Raw genomic sequence first — 19,737 nt, 5'->3', positions numbered from 1 at the left:
AATGATTATTAAAAATATAAAATCCGAATTCAACACAAATTTAGTTGAAAGCCTAAACTCTAATCCATTATCATTTGTAATTGTATAAAATTATTTGCAATGAGAAAAAAAATATGACAAGTAAATTGAGTTTTAATTTTTTTTTTTTATTGTATTAAATGGATAAAAGGCATAGGGAGAGTCAATACCATTACTTTTTTTTCTGTAGGCATTTTATATGGATTTTTACTGGTAGTGAACAACAAATCAGAGTGGCGCAGCGGAAGCGTGGTGGGCCCATAACCCACAGGTCCCTGGATCGAAACCAGGCTCTGATATTTCAGTGTGGCTTCCATCTGGCAAATTCATTTTTCTTACTTTTTACGACATGCAAACGACGTCGCTCGCCCGTTTCTTTGGCTCCTGACCACGTGTCTATATGTGAATGGGTTGCAGTTGCGCGATATATCGCCAAAAGAAAAGAAATATAAAAACCAAAATGAAAATTAATAAGTATAAAATCTGAAAACGAGAAAAGAGAGGATAAGGAAGGACGACAGAAGGAGAAAAAACAAAACCCTAATGGCCTAAACCTGAAGCTCCAAAATCTCGCGATAAATAAAGAAAAGAAACTCCCAAATCTGCGACCTCCGATTATCTCTCCGTCGAGAAGACCAAAGCTTCTCTCTCCGTAAGCTCCTCAAGTTTCTCGCTAATTCTCTTCTTTTTGTTTCTTGCTCCTTTTCCTCTTCTCTTTCGTTTTTCTTTTTCGATAAAATTTATTAATTAGTATTTTCCATTTCATACCTCAATGCTTAATTGAATGGATGTGTCATTCTTGTGTTGAAGATTATCACTCGATCCTCTGTTTGCTTACCGAGAAAATGAGTGAAATTTTTGAACTCTACAACGCAAACGAGTTCACTGTAGATTTTGATTTTGTTGAGTGAAAAGCTAAACTAGACATAAATGTATTTTCCAAAATATTTTCCTTCGACACAAACTTAACTGTGATTGGAACTGTGATCTATTGGAGAACAATTTGAGCATACAATAAGCAAACCTTTTGTCATGAGCCATTGATTTTTTGTTCAAATTCCTGGGTGTTCTGCCCTAATTTATGCACTAACATTTAATTAAGTGCTTGTGCTTCTCAAGGAATATTTGTTTCCGATGATGGAAAGAGTGGATTAAAACCTGTATTAATTTTTTTTTTTTTAAATTGTAAGATGATCAAATAAGATGTAAGGTTGTGGGATTCGTCCAATAACATGCAACTGATTGTTAGTAAACTTCTGGAATATTGTATCAACAAATGTTTCACTTGCACATGCACACCACTACATGCTTCTTCAGCAGTTACAGCTTTCTAACAAATGTGTTTCTTTTACCCATTGTATAGGTCAACGTTCAGGACCACAAAAGATTATCTAAATAGTCAGTAAGTTCAGTTTATTATTGTGTTAGGATTACTGTTTAATGCTTTACTTTTCTTTTTCCTGAGATTATAGTTTACAAGTAAGTCTGTGCAGGATCATTATATGCATCTCTGCTGTTTCAGAGCAATTGATTGTTTTATGTTGTTTATTTCTGCATGGTAACTTATCTTCCTAATTTTTGATGAACACAAACATTTAATTTTTTTTTACTCCCAATTAAAATGCTGATCATTTCTGTTTATCATTTATGAATATTGGGTCTACCATCTATTGTGACGTGTCTTGATGAGAGATTAGCAAGATAGTAAACAAGGCAACTGTTACATATAAATGTTCTGATCATATGTTTATCTTCTTTCAGTGGTTCGAGAAAAAGATGTTTGTTGGGAATATGCTGAAAAATTAGATGGAAACAAGGTGAAGTGCAAATTTTGCCTCAGGGTTTTGAATGGTGGCATTAGTAGATTGAAGCATCATCTATCTAGGCTTCCAAGTAAAGGCGTAAATCCATGCAGCAAGGTGAGAGATGATGTCACTGACAGGGTAAGGGCTATAATATCATCAAAGGAGGACATCAAAGAACCATGTAGTGCTAAAAAACAGAAGCCTGCAGAAGCCAAATCTCCTGGAAATATATCTGCAACTAAAGCTCTCATGGGTGTGGAGTCAGCATCTCCAGTTGCTAAAGTTTATCCTATTGTTACATCAGTGACCCCTTCCTCTTTAAGTAACCAAGAAAATGCTGAAAGAAGCATTGCACTTTTCTTTTTTGAGAATAAGTTGGACTTTAGTGTTGCACGCTCTCCATCCTATCAGCTAATGATTGATGCAATAGGAAAATGTGGTTCAGGATTTGCAGGCCCTTCAGTAGAAATGTTGAAGACTACTTGGTTGGAAAGGATCAAATCTGAAGTGAGCTTGCAATTGAAAGATATTGAGAAAGAGTGGGCTACCACAGGTTGTACTATCATTGCAGACACATGGACAGACAACAAATCTAGAGCTTTGATTAACTTTTTTGTTTCCTCGCCCTCTAGGACCTTCTTCCACAAGTCTGTAGATGCATCATCATACTTTAAGAATACCAAGTGCCTTGCTGATCTATTTGATTCTGTTATTCAAGACTTCGGTGCTGAAAATGTTGTGCAGATAATTATGGATAGTAGTTTCAACTATACTGGTATTGCCAACCATATACTGCAGAATTATGGAACAATTTTTGTGTCTCCCTGTGCTTCTCAATGTCTGAATTTAATTTTGGAGGAGTTCTCTAAAGTTGATTGGGTAAACAGATGTATCTTGCAAGCGCAAACACTATCAAAGTTTATATACAATAATGCCTCAATGCTTGATCTGATGAAGAAATTTACTGGAGGGCAGGACTTAATCAAGACTGGTATCACAAAGTCTGTATCCAATTTTCTATCACTGCAATCAATGTTGAAGCAAAGATCAAGGTTGAAGCTAATGTTCAGCAGCAATGAGTATTCTACAAATTCAGCATATGCAAACAAACCGCAAAACATAGCTTGTATTACCATTGTTGAGGATGGAGATTTCTGGAGAGCAGTAGAAGAAAGTGTGGCCATCTCTGAGCCCTTTCTCAAAGTGTTGAGGGAAGTATCTGGTGGTAAACCTGCTGTGGGGTCTATATATGAGTTGATGACCAGGGCCAAAGAATCAATAAGAACTTACTACATAATGGATGAGAGCAAATGCAAGACCTTTTTAGATATAGTGGACAGAAAGTGGCGAGATCAGCTCCATTCACCTCTTCATTCGGCAGCTGCTTTTTTGAACCCAAGTGTCCAGTACAATCCTGAGATAAAATTTCTCGTATCTATTAAAGAAGACTTTTTCAAGGTTATTGAGAAACTGCTTCCTACTCCTGAAATGAGACGTGACATCACTAATCAGATTTTTATTTTTACAAGGGCAAGTGGAATGTTTGGTTGCAATTTAGCAATGGAGGCGCGAGATACAGTTGCACCTGGTATGTGTATGATTGTGGATTGCTTACCATGTCTCTCTCTCTCTCTCTCTCTCTCTCTCTCTCTTTCTGTGTTTTTGTGTGGAGTCTCCTGTAAACTTTTCTTAAATCTCATCTTGCAGCATATCATTGTAATATATCGATTCAAGGAGCATATTGAATCATAATATCACAAGAACCATTTATGACCCTGCATGCATGTGTGCAAAGTCCTTACTTCCGGAGTAGTTTTGTGCTACCTTAGTTGGAAGCAATCTGTTGTTCGTTTCTGTCATAATTTAAATCTTGCATGAGATAGATTAAGTTCTCAAAACATTTCAATAATAGCTAGTGTTATTTTCCTGAATTTTGTGTACAACTTTTATTCTGAGGCAATTAAAATAATTTTTGGACTAATGATCAGCATCCTGATCTTTGAATCCCTTGAGAAAACTGTAGTGGTTTGTCTGTTTTCACAAATAATTTTGGATATGTTTCATACATAATTTATTAGTACTTTTCCTGAAAGGAGTTTCAATTGTCTCCTTAATTATGCTTTGAAGTTTTTGATTTCATACATGCAAGCTCATGTGGACAATTACAGACCTCTGCAACTTATGCTTTGTACAATCGGTCTGTTTACTTTCCTTCCATCAAGAATTTTTTGCTCTAGACAAGTTTTGTCCGTACCGTTTATTTATTGGTTTTGGAAACTCACTGCTGACTTATTGTAGGGCTTTGGTGGGAACAATTTGGTGACTCTGCACCAGTATTGCAACGAGTTGCCATCAGAATCCTGAGTCAGGTCTGCAGCACTTTTACTTTTGAGAGACATTGGAACACATTTCAGCAAATTCACTCTGAAAAGCGCAATAAGATTGATAAAGAATCATTGAATGACCTTGTTTATATAAACTATAATCTCAAGTTGACCAGGCAAATGAGAACGAAATCATTAGAAAGTGATCCTATCCAATTTGACGACATTGATATGACCTCAGAATGGGTAGAGGAAAGTGATAATCCAAGCCCAACGCAGTGGCTTGATCGATTTGGTTCTGCATTGGATGGGAGTGATTTGAATACACGGCAATTCAATGCTGCCATATTTGGTGCAAATGACCATATATTTGGCTTATGACCTTAAACTCTAATGCCCATTTGTACACTTTTTTACCTAGAAAGTTAGCTCCTGTATTTTAGTGGACTACTTGCTTCTTGTTTCTATTTCAATAGATCAATCAATGAAATTTAGAAGTGGCTTTGGTTATCCGTAGGTGTTCTCTTATGTCTTCACTTGCACTAGATTCAATAATTTCTCCTCACAAGGTGTTTAAAAAAAAAAAAAAAATACAACACTTCTCTGGGGAGAGGAAGGTACATAATTCATCGGATTTAGGTAATCCACTATGTGAAAACATGTTGAGATAATATTTGAAATATTAAAAATATACATATTTTCCTAATAAAATCATAATATTTTTATTTACAATCAAACTGCAATATTTTGAAAATCACTGCTAATCCTCCTCATAACTAAATGGGATATTAATAAATCCCAATTTTGTTTATGTCAATTCTAATTTTTTTTTTAAATTAATTTTGAAAACTTGTCATCATTCTCAAAATCTTAGCAAAACCTGCCATTAAATAATTTTTTAATTAAATAATTCAGGCTCAATGTAGTTATTTAATAAATTAATACACAAATTCTTAAACTCATTCGTCTCATCCCCCAAACACATACAGGGTCTCTAATAAGTTTCCCTTTTGCCTCCCCTTCTTATTCTTCTCTCTCCGCTTGCTGCGAAATCTATGGACTACAACAGGGCAAGTTCACCGTACGATCAACAGTACCCTATGTACAGAACTTCCTCTTCGTCGTCGGCGCCCTCAAGCCACCCTATGTATGGACAATCTCTTTATCCGAGAATCGGTCAACAGGGGCAGACGGCCGTTCCTCCTGTTGCCCGCCACTCCTCATATCACCAAACCTCTGCTTCTTCGCCCTCCTCTTGTAAGTCGATCCTAACTATTTCTCTTATTTTCTCGATACATTGCTAGAGAGTACTTAGCCATGACCATTTCAATTGTAGAACCTAGATCTAGACGCAGTGTTTTTTTTTTTTTTTTTAATTGGAATTATTAACCTATTAATGCTCAAGAGGAAATTTCCCAAACTTAAACAGCTAATCAGCGATTAATGAGAGGATAATTATCAGTTAATTAACTTTTTCTTTGATTGCGATCACAACGATTATTAGAGGCTTTAGCCTATTTGTTTTTCAAAAAAACTGTTGACATGTTTGTTTAGTTTGGCTAAATTCAAATGGGTGATTAATTGCATAACTTTTGCAGCAGGATTAGGCATTCGAGTTGCTTTAAAGCCAGAGTATCGGATCACTCCTCCGGTATGATTTGATTCTTTTATTATTATTATTATTATTATTATTATTATTATTATTATTGCCAATTTCAAAGAGTTTTCTGGTAATTGACGTCCATTTAGCTTTAAGCTGTTCTGGTTGTTGACTTGCTATGCTTTGCACCAGCCTTTAGTCTGTTGTCTAGGGATAGATAAGTGAACCTACTCTATGCATACCTCAATACTGACCGTAATACTTTGTTCTCCTCACAAGTTTTCAAATTTTTATGATTTGAATGATTTCATGGTGGAAAATTAACAAAAAAGGTTATGTCTTGTGTGTGTATAAATATATAGTGCATACATCCAATGCTGCAGATCCCTCTTTTGTTAAAGTCTTATTCTGCTTTTGTTAATCACTCTGTTTTCTGCCTTTTACTTTTTACTGACTTGAGATGTGATCCTTTTACCATCATGTGGACAAGGGGGATGATAATCTTTCTGATTCTTTTTATTGATTTTGAGACTCAATTTCAATGATAAAATGAACTTCTTTTCTATTGGATTGTTTGGCCACTTATTTTTGGTTGTTATGATAGCCAACTACATGTTCAAGTAAGTTGTGTTTTTTGTTGTCACTTGATCTCAGTTGGATGGTATTTTGCTCAACCTGACTTTTATCTATATCTGCCTTTGATGTAGCCTCAGTTGTCACCAGAACTGGGAGATATTCCACGGAGTAACTTCCAGTTTGATTTTGAGTTTGAGCGAAAAATTTTGGCTGAAGCTGAGAAGGAAACCCAGAACTGGAGCAGGCTTGGGTTGGAAAATCTTCCATCTAAACCAACAGAATCAGCTTCTTCATTGGTATGCTATTTATGTTGTTCTATTTGGTTGTTTTTTTTTTAATTTATTTTGGTGATGGAGGTTGGAACTGCGGATCGAACACATTGAGAGCATTTTTAGACTCAGGTATTTGGTGATGGCATGGCAATGAAACATGACAGTATCTGGTGCTTGCTTGTGTGATGAGACCAATCACTTGAAAACCTCTTGATTTTAAGTAATTGCTGTCGTGTTTTTATAACCATACCTGATTATTGACTGATTTCTTGTATTCAAGATAGAAATCTCTAGGATATTAGTTCGCAACTTTTTCTTTCCACCGTTGAATTATGAAATGAACATCATTTCACAAAATGCAAATGCAGGGTTCAACTGTAGATCCTGTAGTGAGCAAATATATTGCATCAGGACTCAATCGAGAAGCTGTTCGTCTTGCTGTTGCTAACTATGGTGACAATCCGACTAAGGTACCCTCTTTAAGCTCTTGTGCTTGTTTTATTTCATTTAATATTGGGGTAATGGGGAATTGGTAGTTGCTATGTTAGCATTTTGATAATAATTACTGAGGCCATTTCCTCAAGTTGAAAAAAAATAGAGTAGCTTCAAGGCTCAATAGAAAGCCTTATTGCTTCCTCAAATTGATTAATGCCTTTATGCGGCTTTAATTCAGGTTCAGGAATTTGTCAATGGCTACACCCTTTTAAGAGAAATGGGATTTGCATCGAACAATGTTGCTGAAGCTTTACACATGTACGACAATGACGCAGACAAGGCATTGACACATTTTCTTAACAGCACATCGTAAACATACTGGAAACGTGTGGCTGAATCCTGAATGAGCGTGGTGTGGTGTGGTGGCATACCACTATACAAGGGCATCCTGGCCTTACTCTCTTTGTAAAATTATGTGCAACCGCCTTACACTTTACCTACATATAATATTACTTATTGTAAACATCCCTTAAAGTTATGCACCAACTATTTATATTGTAAACATACTCGTTTGCATTAATTGTGCTATTGCTTTTACCTGTTCTAATGTGAAGGTTTTAGACTGTTCCCCAGGTTATATTCAAGAGAAGTACAAAGATTGTTAGATGCATGTGGTTGAAATAGAATCGATTGTATTTATTCCTAATTCAGTAAAATATAGGGCCGTGTTTAATCGTGTCATCCCAATAACAAAATTTATAATGCGTTGCCAGTGACAGAGGAGTTGGTGAGATTGGAGGTCCCGTCCAAAGAAAATTATAAAACAAGGGTGCATTTGACGTTTCGAATGCACAAAACTGGAAAAAAGAATTGCTCATGGGAGGCGTTAATAGGCATATACTGCTCGATTATATAATAAATACTGCAATTCCTGGAGAAGCTATTTCCCATTAGTAGCTACAACATACAATGGCAGGAAAGATTGTTCTCCTCTCTAAGGTCCTCCAAGAATGGCGTTTCAATATCCTCCCTATTCAATGCATAACTGAATCTCTTGAAGATTTCCTGGTCCACTTTTCAAGTACCTGCATCACAGGATATAATCTTATCAGCTCACAGTTGATTAATACTTAATATTGACCAGAATGCAAATAAGCATTACATAAACCTACTACAGTGAGAAAGTTTAACAAACCAATCTCATGAATCTTAGTTTGTTAGGTCTATATGCATCTGAGCTCATTTGGTAAATCTTTGTTAGCTTAATTCTTAGCATTTAGCACCATGCTCTTATCCAGTCAGTCATGTAATTTGCTAGCTCAAATAATTCACATATGTTTCACCTCTAAAATTTAGCTCAATTGTACTTAGTAGATTTGATTATAAGGTGAGCAATCCCATAATTGCATCAAACTTAACTACCAATCTGTGAACTACAACCTAGACAAGAACTACAGCACTATGACTCCAGCAAGATGTATAACTCATTTGTATTGCAGACAGGGCCATACTTTCTCAGCTAACTTTGTGCATTGCAATCAATCAACACCACTTCCAACTTTTCTTAAATGGAAACTAATTGCTAATCCCATCTCATCACTTACCACCAGTCTTATTGTTTGCACAGAACCAAAATCCTTGATGAATGAGCATTTTTTCCTCATACAATCATTTTTTTTTTTTTGTAATTAAAAGGGATCCACCATGCAGTCAAACAATTACATACATCCACCATCAAATTCACAGGAGAGATCTTTCTCACTTTTCCGAACAATATAAAAGATTGCCATCAGGCTATCTCTCTACTTTCACAAAAATGTATTTTGCACTCTGTTGTTACTTATCCTGAAACTTTTGAATCTAAATTGTTCATGCATATTTGATTTTTTTTTTTTTAACTTCATCCAATATCATCTAAAACCATTCATTCAAAATTGCCCTTAAAGTGTCCACATTCAATCCAAATGACCTCGTCATTTTAAACCTAACCTGAAATCATTTCAGCTTATTGTGTTCTACTGTCCACAAATGCATAAAACTTCTCCTAATACCTCCATGAGATACTTCATTGCACATCAGAAGTGATGACAGGATAGGAGAAAGCCTCAGTTGCCGGACACGAGCCCTTGGCACCAAGCAAGAGTTCTGGACATCGAGCGTAGTTGCATCCAAGACTGTGAAAGAAGGGTAATTTCGCCTGAATTATCTTGTAGAAGGATACGACTTCAAATCCTAATAGAATTAGGATTAATTGATCACTGGGTAAGCAAAGAAATGGTTTTCTATCCATTAAAAGAATTCCAAGAAGTATTGCGGTTCTTCAAGTGAAAACACACTACCAGCAAGTATGTAGATCTATTTGATTCTGGGGATTACTCTTATATAAAGACTCAATATCTGATTTTACCATCAGAGTGGACCCTCTAGCTAGAGCTACTATTCTCTCCAAGCTACTCTTTCTGGGAAGGGAAAGAATGTATGAGTGTGTATACAAATAAAACCAAATTGGATGGTTGCAAGTTATTCAGTTGAGTGAACAAGATGGCAATATCAGAGTAAAATTACGTCAAAAATTATCAAAGAATGAACACTAACATTCAATAACATAACAGGGCGCATTTGCTAATCAAATTATCGCAAAACCACAAACCATGACTTAATGACGACTATCATATATCTTTGGTTTGATAAACCAAACCAAAAGAGATGTCTTTATATATATATATATATATATATATATAAACTCAACACCGATAAACAAAGCCACTAAACAGATCCAAAATGCCTAAATTTTCACCTTATATACAGATCAGTTATTTCAATAGACAATTGGGCATGCCACTCGGGCTTTTCAATCAACCAAATGGCACGGTCGTCCTTGCTCTGGTAAAACCCTAAAACCCCAAGCCACTAATCAATGCAAAGCAAGCTATGAGAGTATAAAGGCTTGATCATGTCAGGAAGTCTATTGAGCTGCTTGTCTTCTGTGGATGACAATTCCTCCTGTGACTCGGAGGATTTAGAGGAAACTACTGTTAGGATTTTTCTTGGAATGTGTCAGAAATGGTGGGGACATGAAGGGTTCTAGAAAAGGGGAAGGGCATGGGGAGGGAAGAAGAGATCATTTTGAATAAGATGAGGAATGTCTAGAATATAGGAAATGGGTAGAGGCAAAAATAGAGCTAGAAATGGTTGATCTTGCTAGGGCTTTATGGGTTCATTTAAATTCTCGTTCTTGGTGAATTGGGAAAGAAAAATTGGACAATGGAAAATTATGACTTAACGCAGAAGAAGAATTCATCATCTTCTTCATCTTCAAGTTTGGATGTAATTTTGCGGTGTGAGCAAGCAGGCAGACGCTGTTTCCCTCAGTGTTTGACATATGGGTAATGGTTATTGGATGTCACGTGAGATGGTCAAATGATAATCCTTTGACCAGAAACATGCCCGCCAAATGAACCCCATTTTCGCATTCCCGCCCTCTTCCGGAAGATTTGATCTAAACGACATTGTTTTGTTTTGACTTTCGCCCTTTGCCTTTCCCTAGCCTCCAAAATCCTCTGCATCTGCAACTCACAACTCCTCTCTCATAGATTTGTCTCTGCAATGGCGATAATAGACTCAATCACAGACTATAGTAAAACCCAACGTGTAGTTCTCCTCATAGACCTAAACCCACTTCTCCACCTCAAAGACCCAAATCCATATCTTATCTCTTTGCTTTCCTGTGCTAAAACCCTTCTCTCTTTCCCTCCACTTTCCTCCTCTCTCTTCTCCTTTAAGCCATTTTTTTCTTCCCTCTCTCCGCTCCTCTCCTCTTCTAAGCTTTCCATCCCTTCTTTGTCTCTCTCTTTCAACCGCCCAAATTCCACTCTCGAGTCTCTCACCCAAACTGTCACTGCCCTTCTCTCTGCCATCGATAGAACTTCGATTCCGCCCCTCTCGCCTCGGGCTTTGCACCTTGCAGCGTCGATGCGTCAGCTTGTTCATGATTACGCTTGGGATTCTGTGATCTGCGATTCACTTGCGGGTACGCTTTCGAATTGCGACTCATTTGTAAAATCGAATTTAGTTGTTTTGTTTTCCCCAATTATTTCGTCTTTGAAATGCTTGTCAGAATTCTTCAGTGTAGAGATGAGTGATGAGTGTTTGAGAAATGTGGACGGGTTGATTAAGAAGTTCCGTGAGTCCTTTGAGAGCGTCAATGAGGCTTTTATTAGTAGGGACATTCATTTCAGTTGGGTTGATGTGAAGTATGAGACCGCGTGTGCTGCATATAAGGGTGATTTTGAGGAACCCGAGTTGGTATATGGGTTTTTCGAGAGTGGGATTAGGGATTTAGGCTGGGGGTTTTGTTCAAGTGAGTCTATTGTTTTGGGTTCTGCACTCGTTCCTTTTGGATTAATTTATCCAAGGATTGGAATTTCGCCGAGATTGATTAATTTGGATGATAGTTATCAGGCTATCAATGCGCAACTGAGTCTCGAGATACTAGATGTGAGTGAAAAGCCTTTGGAATGTAAGTGTTGTGATATAGAATTGGTTAATCTCAATGGGTTTTCTGGAATTAGCCCAAAGTTCACGGATCCACAAACTTATAGTTTTGAACAAAAGAAAATGGTTTGGAGAAATCTTAGTCATGGAATGACAAAACTACATGTTAAAGCAGTTAAAAAACATGTTAAGTGTGTAAACTTGGAGGGGTTCTTGTCTGATCCCATTTTTGTGCGTGAGCTTTCACGGGATTCTGAGAAAGTTCAAAATGAAAGTTGCAGTGAACTTTTTGAAGACAAGGTTCTTGAAATCCTGAGGATGGAAATGGGCAACTCGGTGCCAAGAAAATCTGTACCCATTTGGGAAATTCTTTTCAGTTTTCTATATAGAGAAGATTATTGGGCTTTGGTGTCTCTTTCAAATGGCAATGGCAATTCACTTGTGGGAATCCTGAAGCCTTTCACAGTTTCTTTAGCTCTCCTCTCAATTATAAGAGATCACTCTATAATAAATGAATTTGATGGAGCAGGTTTAGGTCAATTTGTTATGAAGGCAGACACTGAGATTTGCAAATCCCAATTAGATTTGACCCAGTCCTTTGGACTCGTAGGTCCCCAATCTGGGCCTCCACCTTCAGAAAACTGTGCTGAAGTTGGAGATGGTAAAAGGAAGAAGAAGAAAAGTTTAAATATGCTTCAGGAACTAACGTGGAGTGCCTTTTGTAAGGCAGCACTGGAACACTTACAAATAGATTTGGAAGATATTTACTTTGCCAGGGGATGCAGCAAGTCAAAGAAATTAAAATTTCTGAAATGCTGGATGAAACAGATTAAGAAATCTAGCATTTGTAGCTTGCCCATGCCTGAGAGATCCAAACTGCATCAGGATATCTCTAAAAAAATGGACAATAGATCAACCGAGTTGCCTCAGGAATGTGAACAGCCAATTCCTTCATGTTCCTCAGTGGGAGAGGATTCCTTGACCGGGGCTTCTAGAATACAGGATGAAGTTGCTCTTGGTTTTTGCTCAGATACTTTGGAAAGTTTTTTTAATGATCTTCCACATAAAATCCAGCAAGGGATTGAATCTGAAGAAGTAGAGTTGGAGTCTTTGGCAAATCGACTTGTTAACTCATCTATATATTGGTTATATCAAAAGCGTGAAAGGGAAACTGTGTCCGAGAGTCAAATGCATGTTGTAAAATCTGATGATCCTTCTACTGGAACAGTTGCTGTTGAGCTGACTAAACTTTTAATCAAGGATCCTAAGGACTTGGCTGCTATGTACAGAAATAGAGAACTATCCTCTCGGGCATCTAATCCAAGTGCTGCTGAAGTTACTTCAGAACATATTGTTAGAGAGTATCCTTTTTTTTTTTCCCTTCTTTTCCTCTTTTTCCATCTTTATTTTCTTCTGTTAATTGTTTTATAAGCTTCTCATTGTTGGTGAATAGGCAATGCCACTTTCCTTAATCAGCCCAAGATATGAATTACAGATTTTATATCGCATGGAGATGCTCCAATCAGAGGTTGGAGCAAGTTTTGGGGAGTCTACAAAACAAAAGTTTGTGAAGCAAATTTGCTTGCTTTTAGAGACCATTCAGTGCCATCTGCAGGGAGGCTTTTTTGGTGATTGGAGCCTTGAAAAATATATGGGAAAGATCATAAAAAACAGGTACTTGTAACTACATGAAATTCACATTTTTCCCCTGAAACTACTTCGTACGTGGCACCTACTAGGAATCTCTTAGTTTCCTTTTTGAAGTCTAGAATACACTTGGCTGTCGTTGATTGTTTGAGCTGTTTGTTTCTAGTGCCTATTATTCCATCACTATTCTTTTATTCTGTACCATTGTCTGAAACAGTGTTGGAGGAAATTCTTTTATTGGTGTAGGAATTAATACAGGATATCTGATCGTGCATTCATCTCTTATTTCAGAGAATGCTAGTGCGGCTGTTGTATGCATCATAGGTACACAGCACTTGAGATGACTGTAGCATACATAAACCAGCTCAACTAAGCTTTAATCCTATTCTAGGCAGGGGTTGGCTTTATGTATCGTCTTTCCTTCAATTCTCTATTTTTAGAGCTGCTTCTTTAGATGAACTTGTGTAGATTGATGCCCAACTTTATAAATTGTTTTTTGAATATATTAGAAGTATTAATATTTATGTATTGGAGTTTGAATGCGAGCATCCCTTTTTGCTTGAGAGGAAAGAATGTGAGCATAGCTGAATTATACATTTGAATGCCTAAATTTTCAGGTATTGTCAGAGTCTTGGGGATGTGGTTCAGAGAATTTATGCAAAAATGGATATGTTGTTATTTGAGGATGAGGATGAATCCCCTAATTCTTTGCTGAATAGTGAGGACAGTAATCAATCCTGGAAAGGAAAACACAAGGGAGATGAAATGGATGAAAACTGTAGAAACAACGATCCAGTCTCTGCAGAAGATGAATCCTTCCAATTGGTAGGAAAGGAGCATGGAAGTCCCCAAGGAATAAACAGGGAGAAGCATGCTCGTAAATTAATTGAAGCTCAGGAAAGAAGACAAAGAGCTCGTAGATTTGCATCTTTCACTAGCTGGGTTCCAGACTTGCAAAGAGTTTGGGCCCCAAAGCAGCCGAGGGCAATGAAAGTGAGGTCAGATCCTCTTCGGAAGCAATTAAAAAGAAGGGAACAAAGAAGGGTAAGCTATGACACGGTATGCGAGACCCCAATGACTGGAAAGAAAAGTTCCAGCGGAGGAGGCAGCATTGGTGGGGAAGACCACCAAGATAATGGGACCCCTTTGTGTGGTTCTGTTTCTAAGGCCCTGTTTCAAGATGACTGATAATGCAATTCAGAGTAACAGTTCTTAGGATGCCCAGATGACGTGCTTTTGCGAAAGGAAAAAAAAAAAAGAAATAATTTCTTGATAAGTTGCAAAACCCCATGTAACATAACAATTAGAGCGTTAACTTTTCCCTTACAAATCTAATTTCTGTTAGCAATTGTAAAATTATGATAATATTGTTATAACTTCACATGAAACTGTTATATTTCTGAGATAATAATGCATTTTACTGAATAAGAATAAATTTTCAGTGTTGTCTTTGTTGATTTATGAATACATATTTGACTGCAAAAACAGCTTTTATAGTTGTGTATCTATTTTTTGCGATAAAAATTGTTGTATCCTAGAGTTACAGCACATGTGTATATATGGAAGCATTTTTGGCTAGAAATCTTAGAGGAAAATCTTTTTCAACCACCCATTTATTTATTATCCCTTATTTAAAAATTATAATTTTATAAGAATTTAATTAATTAATTTTTATATTTAAAAGAAAATTTTTTAATTTTTTTAATTTTAAAAAATAATTTATTTTAAAAAATATAATTTATACATAATTTTGTGAGATTTTTTTTTTTACAAATGTTTTATTTCAAATATTTAGTGTCAATTTAGTAAATCTTAAGTTAATATGCAAACTTTTGTAATGGGGATTTTTTTTAGCTCGGGGAGTTGTAATATCCATTTATAAAAATAAGTTTTTTTTCACATAAATAAAAAAATGTAATTAATATTTTTAAAATAATAAATTTTATTTAATCTACTTTTAATATATGGCTCCCTCTTAATTCCTTTGTTTGATATAGAAAATTTTATAAAAATTTAATTTAATTGGTTTTTTTAATTAATTCTAATATTTGAAATAAAAAAGTTTAATTTTTTTAACTTAAAAATTTTTATTTTAAGAGAAATAAACTGCATAATTTTGTGAGAATTTCATAAATTTATTTTTATAAATAATTTTTTTAAATCAATTCATTACTTTATTAAAAATTAATTTATATTATAAAATTAATTTTAAAAATTAATAAATTTTATTTTTCCAAGAGGAGTACAATAATTTTACCGAGCTTAGTTGTCTCGTATAATAAAATATTGAACTTAAGGCTTATTTGGTTTAACTATTGAATATAGTCGATAGATATTACTGTTAACTAATAGCTGTTACTGTTAGCTGATAGCTGATAACTGATAACTGATAATAGCTGATTAATGTTAAGTATTTGATAAATCTATATTTAGCTGTTGCTAGTAATATTAAGTATTTGATAAATTTATATTTAACTATTGCTGTTAATATGTGAAATGACTAATAATGGTATATATCATATAAATTATTTTATTATTTAAATAAATATAAAAATTATAAATTTATTATATTATATTATTTATTTTATTATTAAATTAAAAATATAATTATTAAATTAATATTTTATATCATTTATTATATTATTAAAATAAATATATAATTATTAATTTATTGTATAATATCATTTATTTTATTATTAAAATTAGAAAATAATTATTTAAAAAAATTAAATAACTTTAAAAATATAAATAAAATAATAAAGTAATTATTATTATTAAAAAAATTTATAATTAATTTTAAGTATTTAGATATAAATAAATATTTTATATTTTATATTATTAATAAAAAAATATTTTAATAAAATTAAAATACATTAATTGAAATATTAAAATTATAAATAAAAAAATAAAAATATTAATAATATTAATTTTTAAGTTAAATAAAAAATATATAATTAAAATAAAAAATAAAATAAATTATTAATTAATAAAAAATAAATTTAAAAATAAAATTAATACCAATTATGATAGGTGAATTTTATATCAATTACTTATTAATTATTAAATTTATTTTTTTTAAATTTCTTAAATATTTTAATTTATTTATTTGAGTATTTATTCCGAACAGATGAATTAATCACCCCTTAGGCTCCTAACTTCTATGACTCACCTGAAGAGTTAATTATCCCGGGCTACAAGGGGGTGACAACCTTAGCCCAAAGATCAACCTCCAAGACTAGGGTTTTTCTCTCGTCTTCATCGGATCATTGTTTGACTGCTTGGAGATGTCAAAGTCTTGCAAGGGCTTGGCGATGGAACTAGTTAAGTGTCTAAGTGAATCCGATTGTGTTAAGGTTGAGAAGCGATCGTATAGGGAATGCGCAGGAGAGAAGAGCCCCTCTATACCAAGTGAGTGCGTCGGACTTAGGGAGACTTACTTCAATTGCAAAAGAGGCCAGCTTGACATGAGGGCTAGGATTCGCGGTAACAAGGGCTATTGAATATGAGCTCGCTGATATTGGGATTTATATTTTGGAACTGATTTACTCTGTTTTTAGGACCTAATTTTCTATCTCTTTGAGGAATGTGTTAGTGCTTTTTATTGTATTCCACCATTTGTAAGCAGATAGTCATCTGCTCCGGTTTGTTTCTTTCGAATAAAAGTTCTTTTTTTATCCCAAAAATTTTAAAAAGCGACCTGTTTTTAGTCCTCAAACTTCTAAATCACCATCAATTCGATTCATGAAAGCCATCACTACTCTTTCACGCTACTTTTCAACTGGAAAACAACTACAAGTCCTTGTTTCATCTATCCAACCGCCCAAATTTGTCCCTCAAATTGCAGCTTTTACTGAAGATTTGTGTGCTCGGATTTTGAATCAATACCCAGATATCAAAACGCTGGAAAAACTCCACTGCAAGGTTTTGACTGACGATTACCTGCGCTGGAACTCGTCCCTTGGCATCAAATTGATGAGGGCTTATTCTGCTTGCGGTGAACCCGGGATAACACGCCACATATTTGATGAAATTACTGACAAGAATGTTGTTTTCTTTAATGTCATGATTAGGAGCTACGTTAACAACCATTTATACCGTGATGCTTTCCTCGTTTATAAAACAATGTCTAGCCAAGGATTTGATCCCGATATGTACACTTGCGTTTGCGTCTTAAAGGCATCTTCCGGGTCTGATAGTTTGTGGGTTGGTTTGCAAGTTCATAGTGCTATATTGAAATTCGGGATGGACTCGAATCTATTTGTTGGGAATGGACTAGTTGCCATGTATGGGAAGTGTAAGTGTTTAAAGGAGGCTCGACAAGTGTTTGATGAGATGCCTCGTAGAGATGTGGTTTCTTGGAATTCAATGGTTGCTGGGTATGCACAGAATGAACGGTTCAATGAAGCATTGGATCTTTGTAGGGAAATGGAGGGTTCAAAGTTAAAACCTAATGCTTGCACAATGGCCAGCCTCTTGCCAGCTGCAGCGAACACATCCTCTGATAATGTTTTTTATGTTAAAGAAATGTTTATGAAGCTGGCAAAAACAAGTGTGATTTCCTGGAATGTGATGATTGCTGTTTATGTGAACAATACAATGCCGAAAGAAGCAATGGACCTATATTTGCAGATGGACGCAAATGGTATTGAACCTGATGTAGTCTCTATTGTTAGTGTTCTTCCTGCTTGTGGAGATCTTTCAGCTGTGACACAAGGAAGGGGAATTCATGAATATGCCAAGAGGAAGAAGCTTATTCCAAATTTGCTTTTGGAGAATGCACTAATTGATATGTATGCAAAATGTGGATGTTTGAGGGATGCAAGGGCAGTGTTTGATCAAATGCAATTTCGGGACATCGTGTCATGGACTTCTATGATATCTGCTTATGGTATGTGCGGCCAGGGTCATGATGCTGTTGCAGTATTTGCAAAAATGCAGAACTCAGGTTTGAGTCCAGATTCTATTGCTTTTGTTTCTGTTTTAGCAGCCTGCAGTCATGCAGGATTATTAGATGAGGGGCGATACTACTTTAATCTAATGTCTGAATATGGGATAACTCCGAAGTTAGAACACTTTGCTTGCATGGTAGATCTATTAGGACGTGCTGGAAATATAGATGAGGCCTATGGTATTATCAGGCATATGCATCTGGAACCTAATGAAAGAGTTTGGGGAGCTTTGTTGAGTGCTTGTCGGGTTTATTCTAACATGAATATTGGGCTTCTGGCTGCTGATCAACTTTTCCAATTGGTTCCTGAGCAGTCAGGTTATTATGTGTTGTTGTCCAACATTTATGCAAAGGCTGGAAGGTGGCAAGATGTTGCAGCTATCAGATCAATCCTGCAGAGAAAAGGACTCAAGAAAATACCCGGCATTAGCAATGTTGAGCTCAATGATCATGTTCACACCTTTCTTGCTGGTGACCAGTTCCATCCTCAGTCAAAGGAGATCTACGAGGAGCTGGATGTATTAGTTGGGAAAATGAAAGAGTTTGGTTATATGCCTGAGACCGATTCTGCCCTTCATGATGTAGAAGAGGAGGATAAGGAATGCCATTTAGCGGTTCATAGTGAGAAGCTAGCTATTGCCTTCGCTATTATAAATACCAAGCCTGGCACTCCAATTAGAGTTACCAAGAATCTTCGTGTTTGTGGAGATTGCCATGTTGGTGCCAAGCTTATATCCAAGATTACTAAACGTGAAATTGTCATTCGGGATACTCATCGTTTTCACCATTTTCATGATGGAGCTTGCTCGTGCGGTGACTATTGGTGATTGATCTTAAGCACTTGAGAATTATGGTATGCCGCTACAATCACTGCGTAAGTCAGGAGATGGATGAATTAATTTAATTACGAGGATGGAAAAATACCGCTAAGTCACAGTGTGAATGAAGACTGTTTTTGCTGACCGCTGCTTCCTCATGTGTAGCCGAAGCCCAATGGGAAAGAGGGAGAAGCATAAAGGTAGAGGAAAGAAAAGAAGATGACGGGCTATGTTTATCTGTCACCAATGTTCAGACCATGTTCTCCACTGGGCCCAATTGGATCAGTCTAATAAAAGTCTGGGACCAAGTCAAATCCATTGGGTTCAACTGCTAATAGTCGCCTATCACTCACTAGTCGCAGCAAGAGACAACAGCCTACTCATATGGTTGGTCTAAATTCGATTTTAATGAATTTAATTTTTTATCATTTTCAGTTTAGTTTTAAATTGAATTGATTCAATTGTAATTCTGAATGAATTTCGCCGAGTGTCTAGGTGTTAATTTTGGGCTTGGGTCAACCCCTGCTCTCCGGCCCATGAAGCAAGGCGCAGTAGTGGGACTCCATGTGCACATATATGGTAGTCTTCAATGGCTTATAGAAATTAAATTAGAGGAGGACATTATCTATTATTTGACCAGTTTTCTAACTAATAATGGATTAGCATCTCCCTTCATTTGAAAATTTGTTTGGTCGTGTTGCTTAAGACGTGCTGTAGCAAACAATATTGTAGTGCATTATTTATGCTGTAAAGTCAAAGTCTTGTATTTTAACCAAACCATGCTTAGATTTACGTCAACA

General features: G+C 35.7%; 6 protein-coding genes and 1 non-coding gene across 11 annotated transcripts; 6 read left to right on the top strand and 1 right to left on the bottom strand.

Moving 5' to 3' along the window:
* Positions 1-245: 245 nt before the first annotated feature.
* Positions 246-317, top strand: TRNAM-CAU (transfer RNA methionine (anticodon CAU)). Its single transcript has one exon. It is a non-coding gene; the product is annotated as a tRNA-Met (tRNA).
* Positions 318-514: 197 nt separating this feature from the next.
* On the top strand, positions 515-4,657 carry LOC110646616 (uncharacterized). 4 transcript variants are annotated; one of them, XM_058132761.1, is made up of 4 exons: positions 515-670; positions 1,382-1,416; positions 1,780-3,411; positions 4,122-4,657. In XM_058132761.1, coding segments are annotated over exons 2-4 (2,040 nt in total). In that variant the 5' UTR covers positions 515-670; positions 1,382-1,415; the 3' UTR covers positions 4,529-4,657. The 4 variants fall into 4 exon arrangements, with proteins under 4 accessions (XP_057988744.1, XP_021655806.1, XP_021655813.1 ...); XM_021800114.2 differs by having other exon boundaries at positions 1,382-1,420; XM_021800121.2 differs by lacking the exon at positions 1,382-1,416.
* A 449-nt stretch (positions 4,658-5,106) lies between these two features.
* Positions 5,107-7,637, top strand: LOC110646629 (uncharacterized). Its single transcript, XM_021800130.2, has 5 exons — positions 5,107-5,404; positions 5,746-5,798; positions 6,455-6,619; positions 6,964-7,065; positions 7,269-7,637. The coding sequence occupies exons 1-5, from the start codon at positions 5,203-5,205 to the stop codon at positions 7,401-7,403; spliced, it is 657 nt and encodes a 218-aa protein (XP_021655822.1). The 5' UTR covers positions 5,107-5,202; the 3' UTR covers positions 7,404-7,637.
* Positions 7,638-7,912: 275 nt separating this feature from the next.
* On the bottom strand, positions 7,913-10,087 carry LOC110645756 (uncharacterized; the record flags this gene model as incomplete). Its single annotated transcript, XM_021799000.2, is given in 4 exon segments — positions 7,913-8,050; positions 8,053-8,087; positions 8,089-8,115; positions 9,828-10,087. Coding segments are annotated over 4 exon segments (348 nt in total), but the record flags the coding sequence as incomplete, so codon positions are not given.
* Positions 10,085-14,626, top strand: LOC110646606 (uncharacterized). The gene is made up of 3 exons (XM_021800105.2): positions 10,085-12,885; positions 13,007-13,198; positions 13,789-14,626. The coding sequence occupies exons 1-3, from the start codon at positions 10,637-10,639 to the stop codon at positions 14,357-14,359; spliced, it is 3,012 nt and encodes a 1,003-aa protein (XP_021655797.2). The 5' UTR covers positions 10,085-10,636; the 3' UTR covers positions 14,360-14,626.
* A 1,682-nt stretch (positions 14,627-16,308) lies between these two features.
* Positions 16,309-16,863, top strand: LOC110646601 (mitochondrial protein pet191 homolog). The gene has a single exon (XM_021800093.2). The coding sequence runs from the start codon at positions 16,456-16,458 to the stop codon at positions 16,669-16,671; it is 216 nt and encodes a 71-aa protein (XP_021655785.1). The 5' UTR covers positions 16,309-16,455; the 3' UTR covers positions 16,672-16,863.
* Positions 16,864-16,912: 49 nt separating this feature from the next.
* Positions 16,913-19,689, top strand: LOC110646583 (putative pentatricopeptide repeat-containing protein At3g49142). Of its 2 annotated transcripts, none has more exons than XR_002493180.2 (2): positions 16,913-19,324; positions 19,433-19,689. XR_002493180.2 is itself a non-coding variant. In XM_021800071.2 (2 exons), the coding sequence occupies exon 1, from the start codon at positions 16,913-16,915 to the stop codon at positions 18,944-18,946; it is 2,034 nt and encodes a 677-aa protein (XP_021655763.2). In that variant the 3' UTR covers positions 18,947-18,993; positions 19,103-19,689. The 2 variants fall into 2 exon arrangements, 1 of the variants encoding a protein (XP_021655763.2); XM_021800071.2 differs by having other exon boundaries at positions 16,913-18,993; positions 19,103-19,689.
* Positions 19,690-19,737: the final 48 nt, after the last annotated feature.

The sequence above is a fragment of the Hevea brasiliensis genome, chromosome 13 (genome assembly GCF_030052815.1).
Source record: "Hevea brasiliensis isolate MT/VB/25A 57/8 chromosome 13, ASM3005281v1, whole genome shotgun sequence".
Lineage (NCBI taxonomy): Eukaryota > Viridiplantae > Streptophyta > Magnoliopsida > Malpighiales > Euphorbiaceae > Hevea > Hevea brasiliensis.
Note: the sequence above shows the minus strand (reverse complement) of the source record. Positions and strands in the feature narration are given on the sequence as shown.

Coding starts and splice junctions, on each gene's coding strand:
- LOC110646629 (XM_021800130.2), top strand. CDS start 5,203: ATGGACTACAACAGGGCAAGTTCACCGTACGATCAACAGTACCCTATG. Junction 5,799..6,454: donor AGTATCGGATCACTCCTCCG/GTATGATTTGAT, acceptor CCTTTGATGTAG/CCTCAGTTGTCACCAGAACT. Junction 7,066..7,268: donor ATGGTGACAATCCGACTAAG/GTACCCTCTTTA, acceptor GCTTTAATTCAG/GTTCAGGAATTTGTCAATGG.
- LOC110646616 (XM_058132760.1), top strand. CDS start 1,356: ATGTGTTTCTTTTACCCATTGTATAGGTCAACGTTCAGGACCACAAAA. Junction 1,417..1,779: donor CACAAAAGATTATCTAAATA/GTCAGTAAGTTC, acceptor ATCTTCTTTCAG/TGGTTCGAGAAAAAGATGTT. Junction 3,412..4,121: donor GCGAGATACAGTTGCACCTG/GTATGTGTATGA, acceptor GACTTATTGTAG/GGCTTTGGTGGGAACAATTT.
- LOC110646606 (XM_021800105.2), top strand. CDS start 10,637: ATGGCGATAATAGACTCAATCACAGACTATAGTAAAACCCAACGTGTA. Junction 12,886..13,006: donor TCAGAACATATTGTTAGAGA/GTATCCTTTTTT, acceptor AATCAGCCCAAG/ATATGAATTACAGATTTTAT. Junction 13,199..13,788: donor GGAAAGATCATAAAAAACAG/GTACTTGTAACT, acceptor CTAAATTTTCAG/GTATTGTCAGAGTCTTGGGG.
- LOC110646601 (XM_021800093.2), top strand. CDS start 16,456: ATGTCAAAGTCTTGCAAGGGCTTGGCGATGGAACTAGTTAAGTGTCTA.
- LOC110646583 (XM_021800071.2), top strand. CDS start 16,913: ATGAAAGCCATCACTACTCTTTCACGCTACTTTTCAACTGGAAAACAA.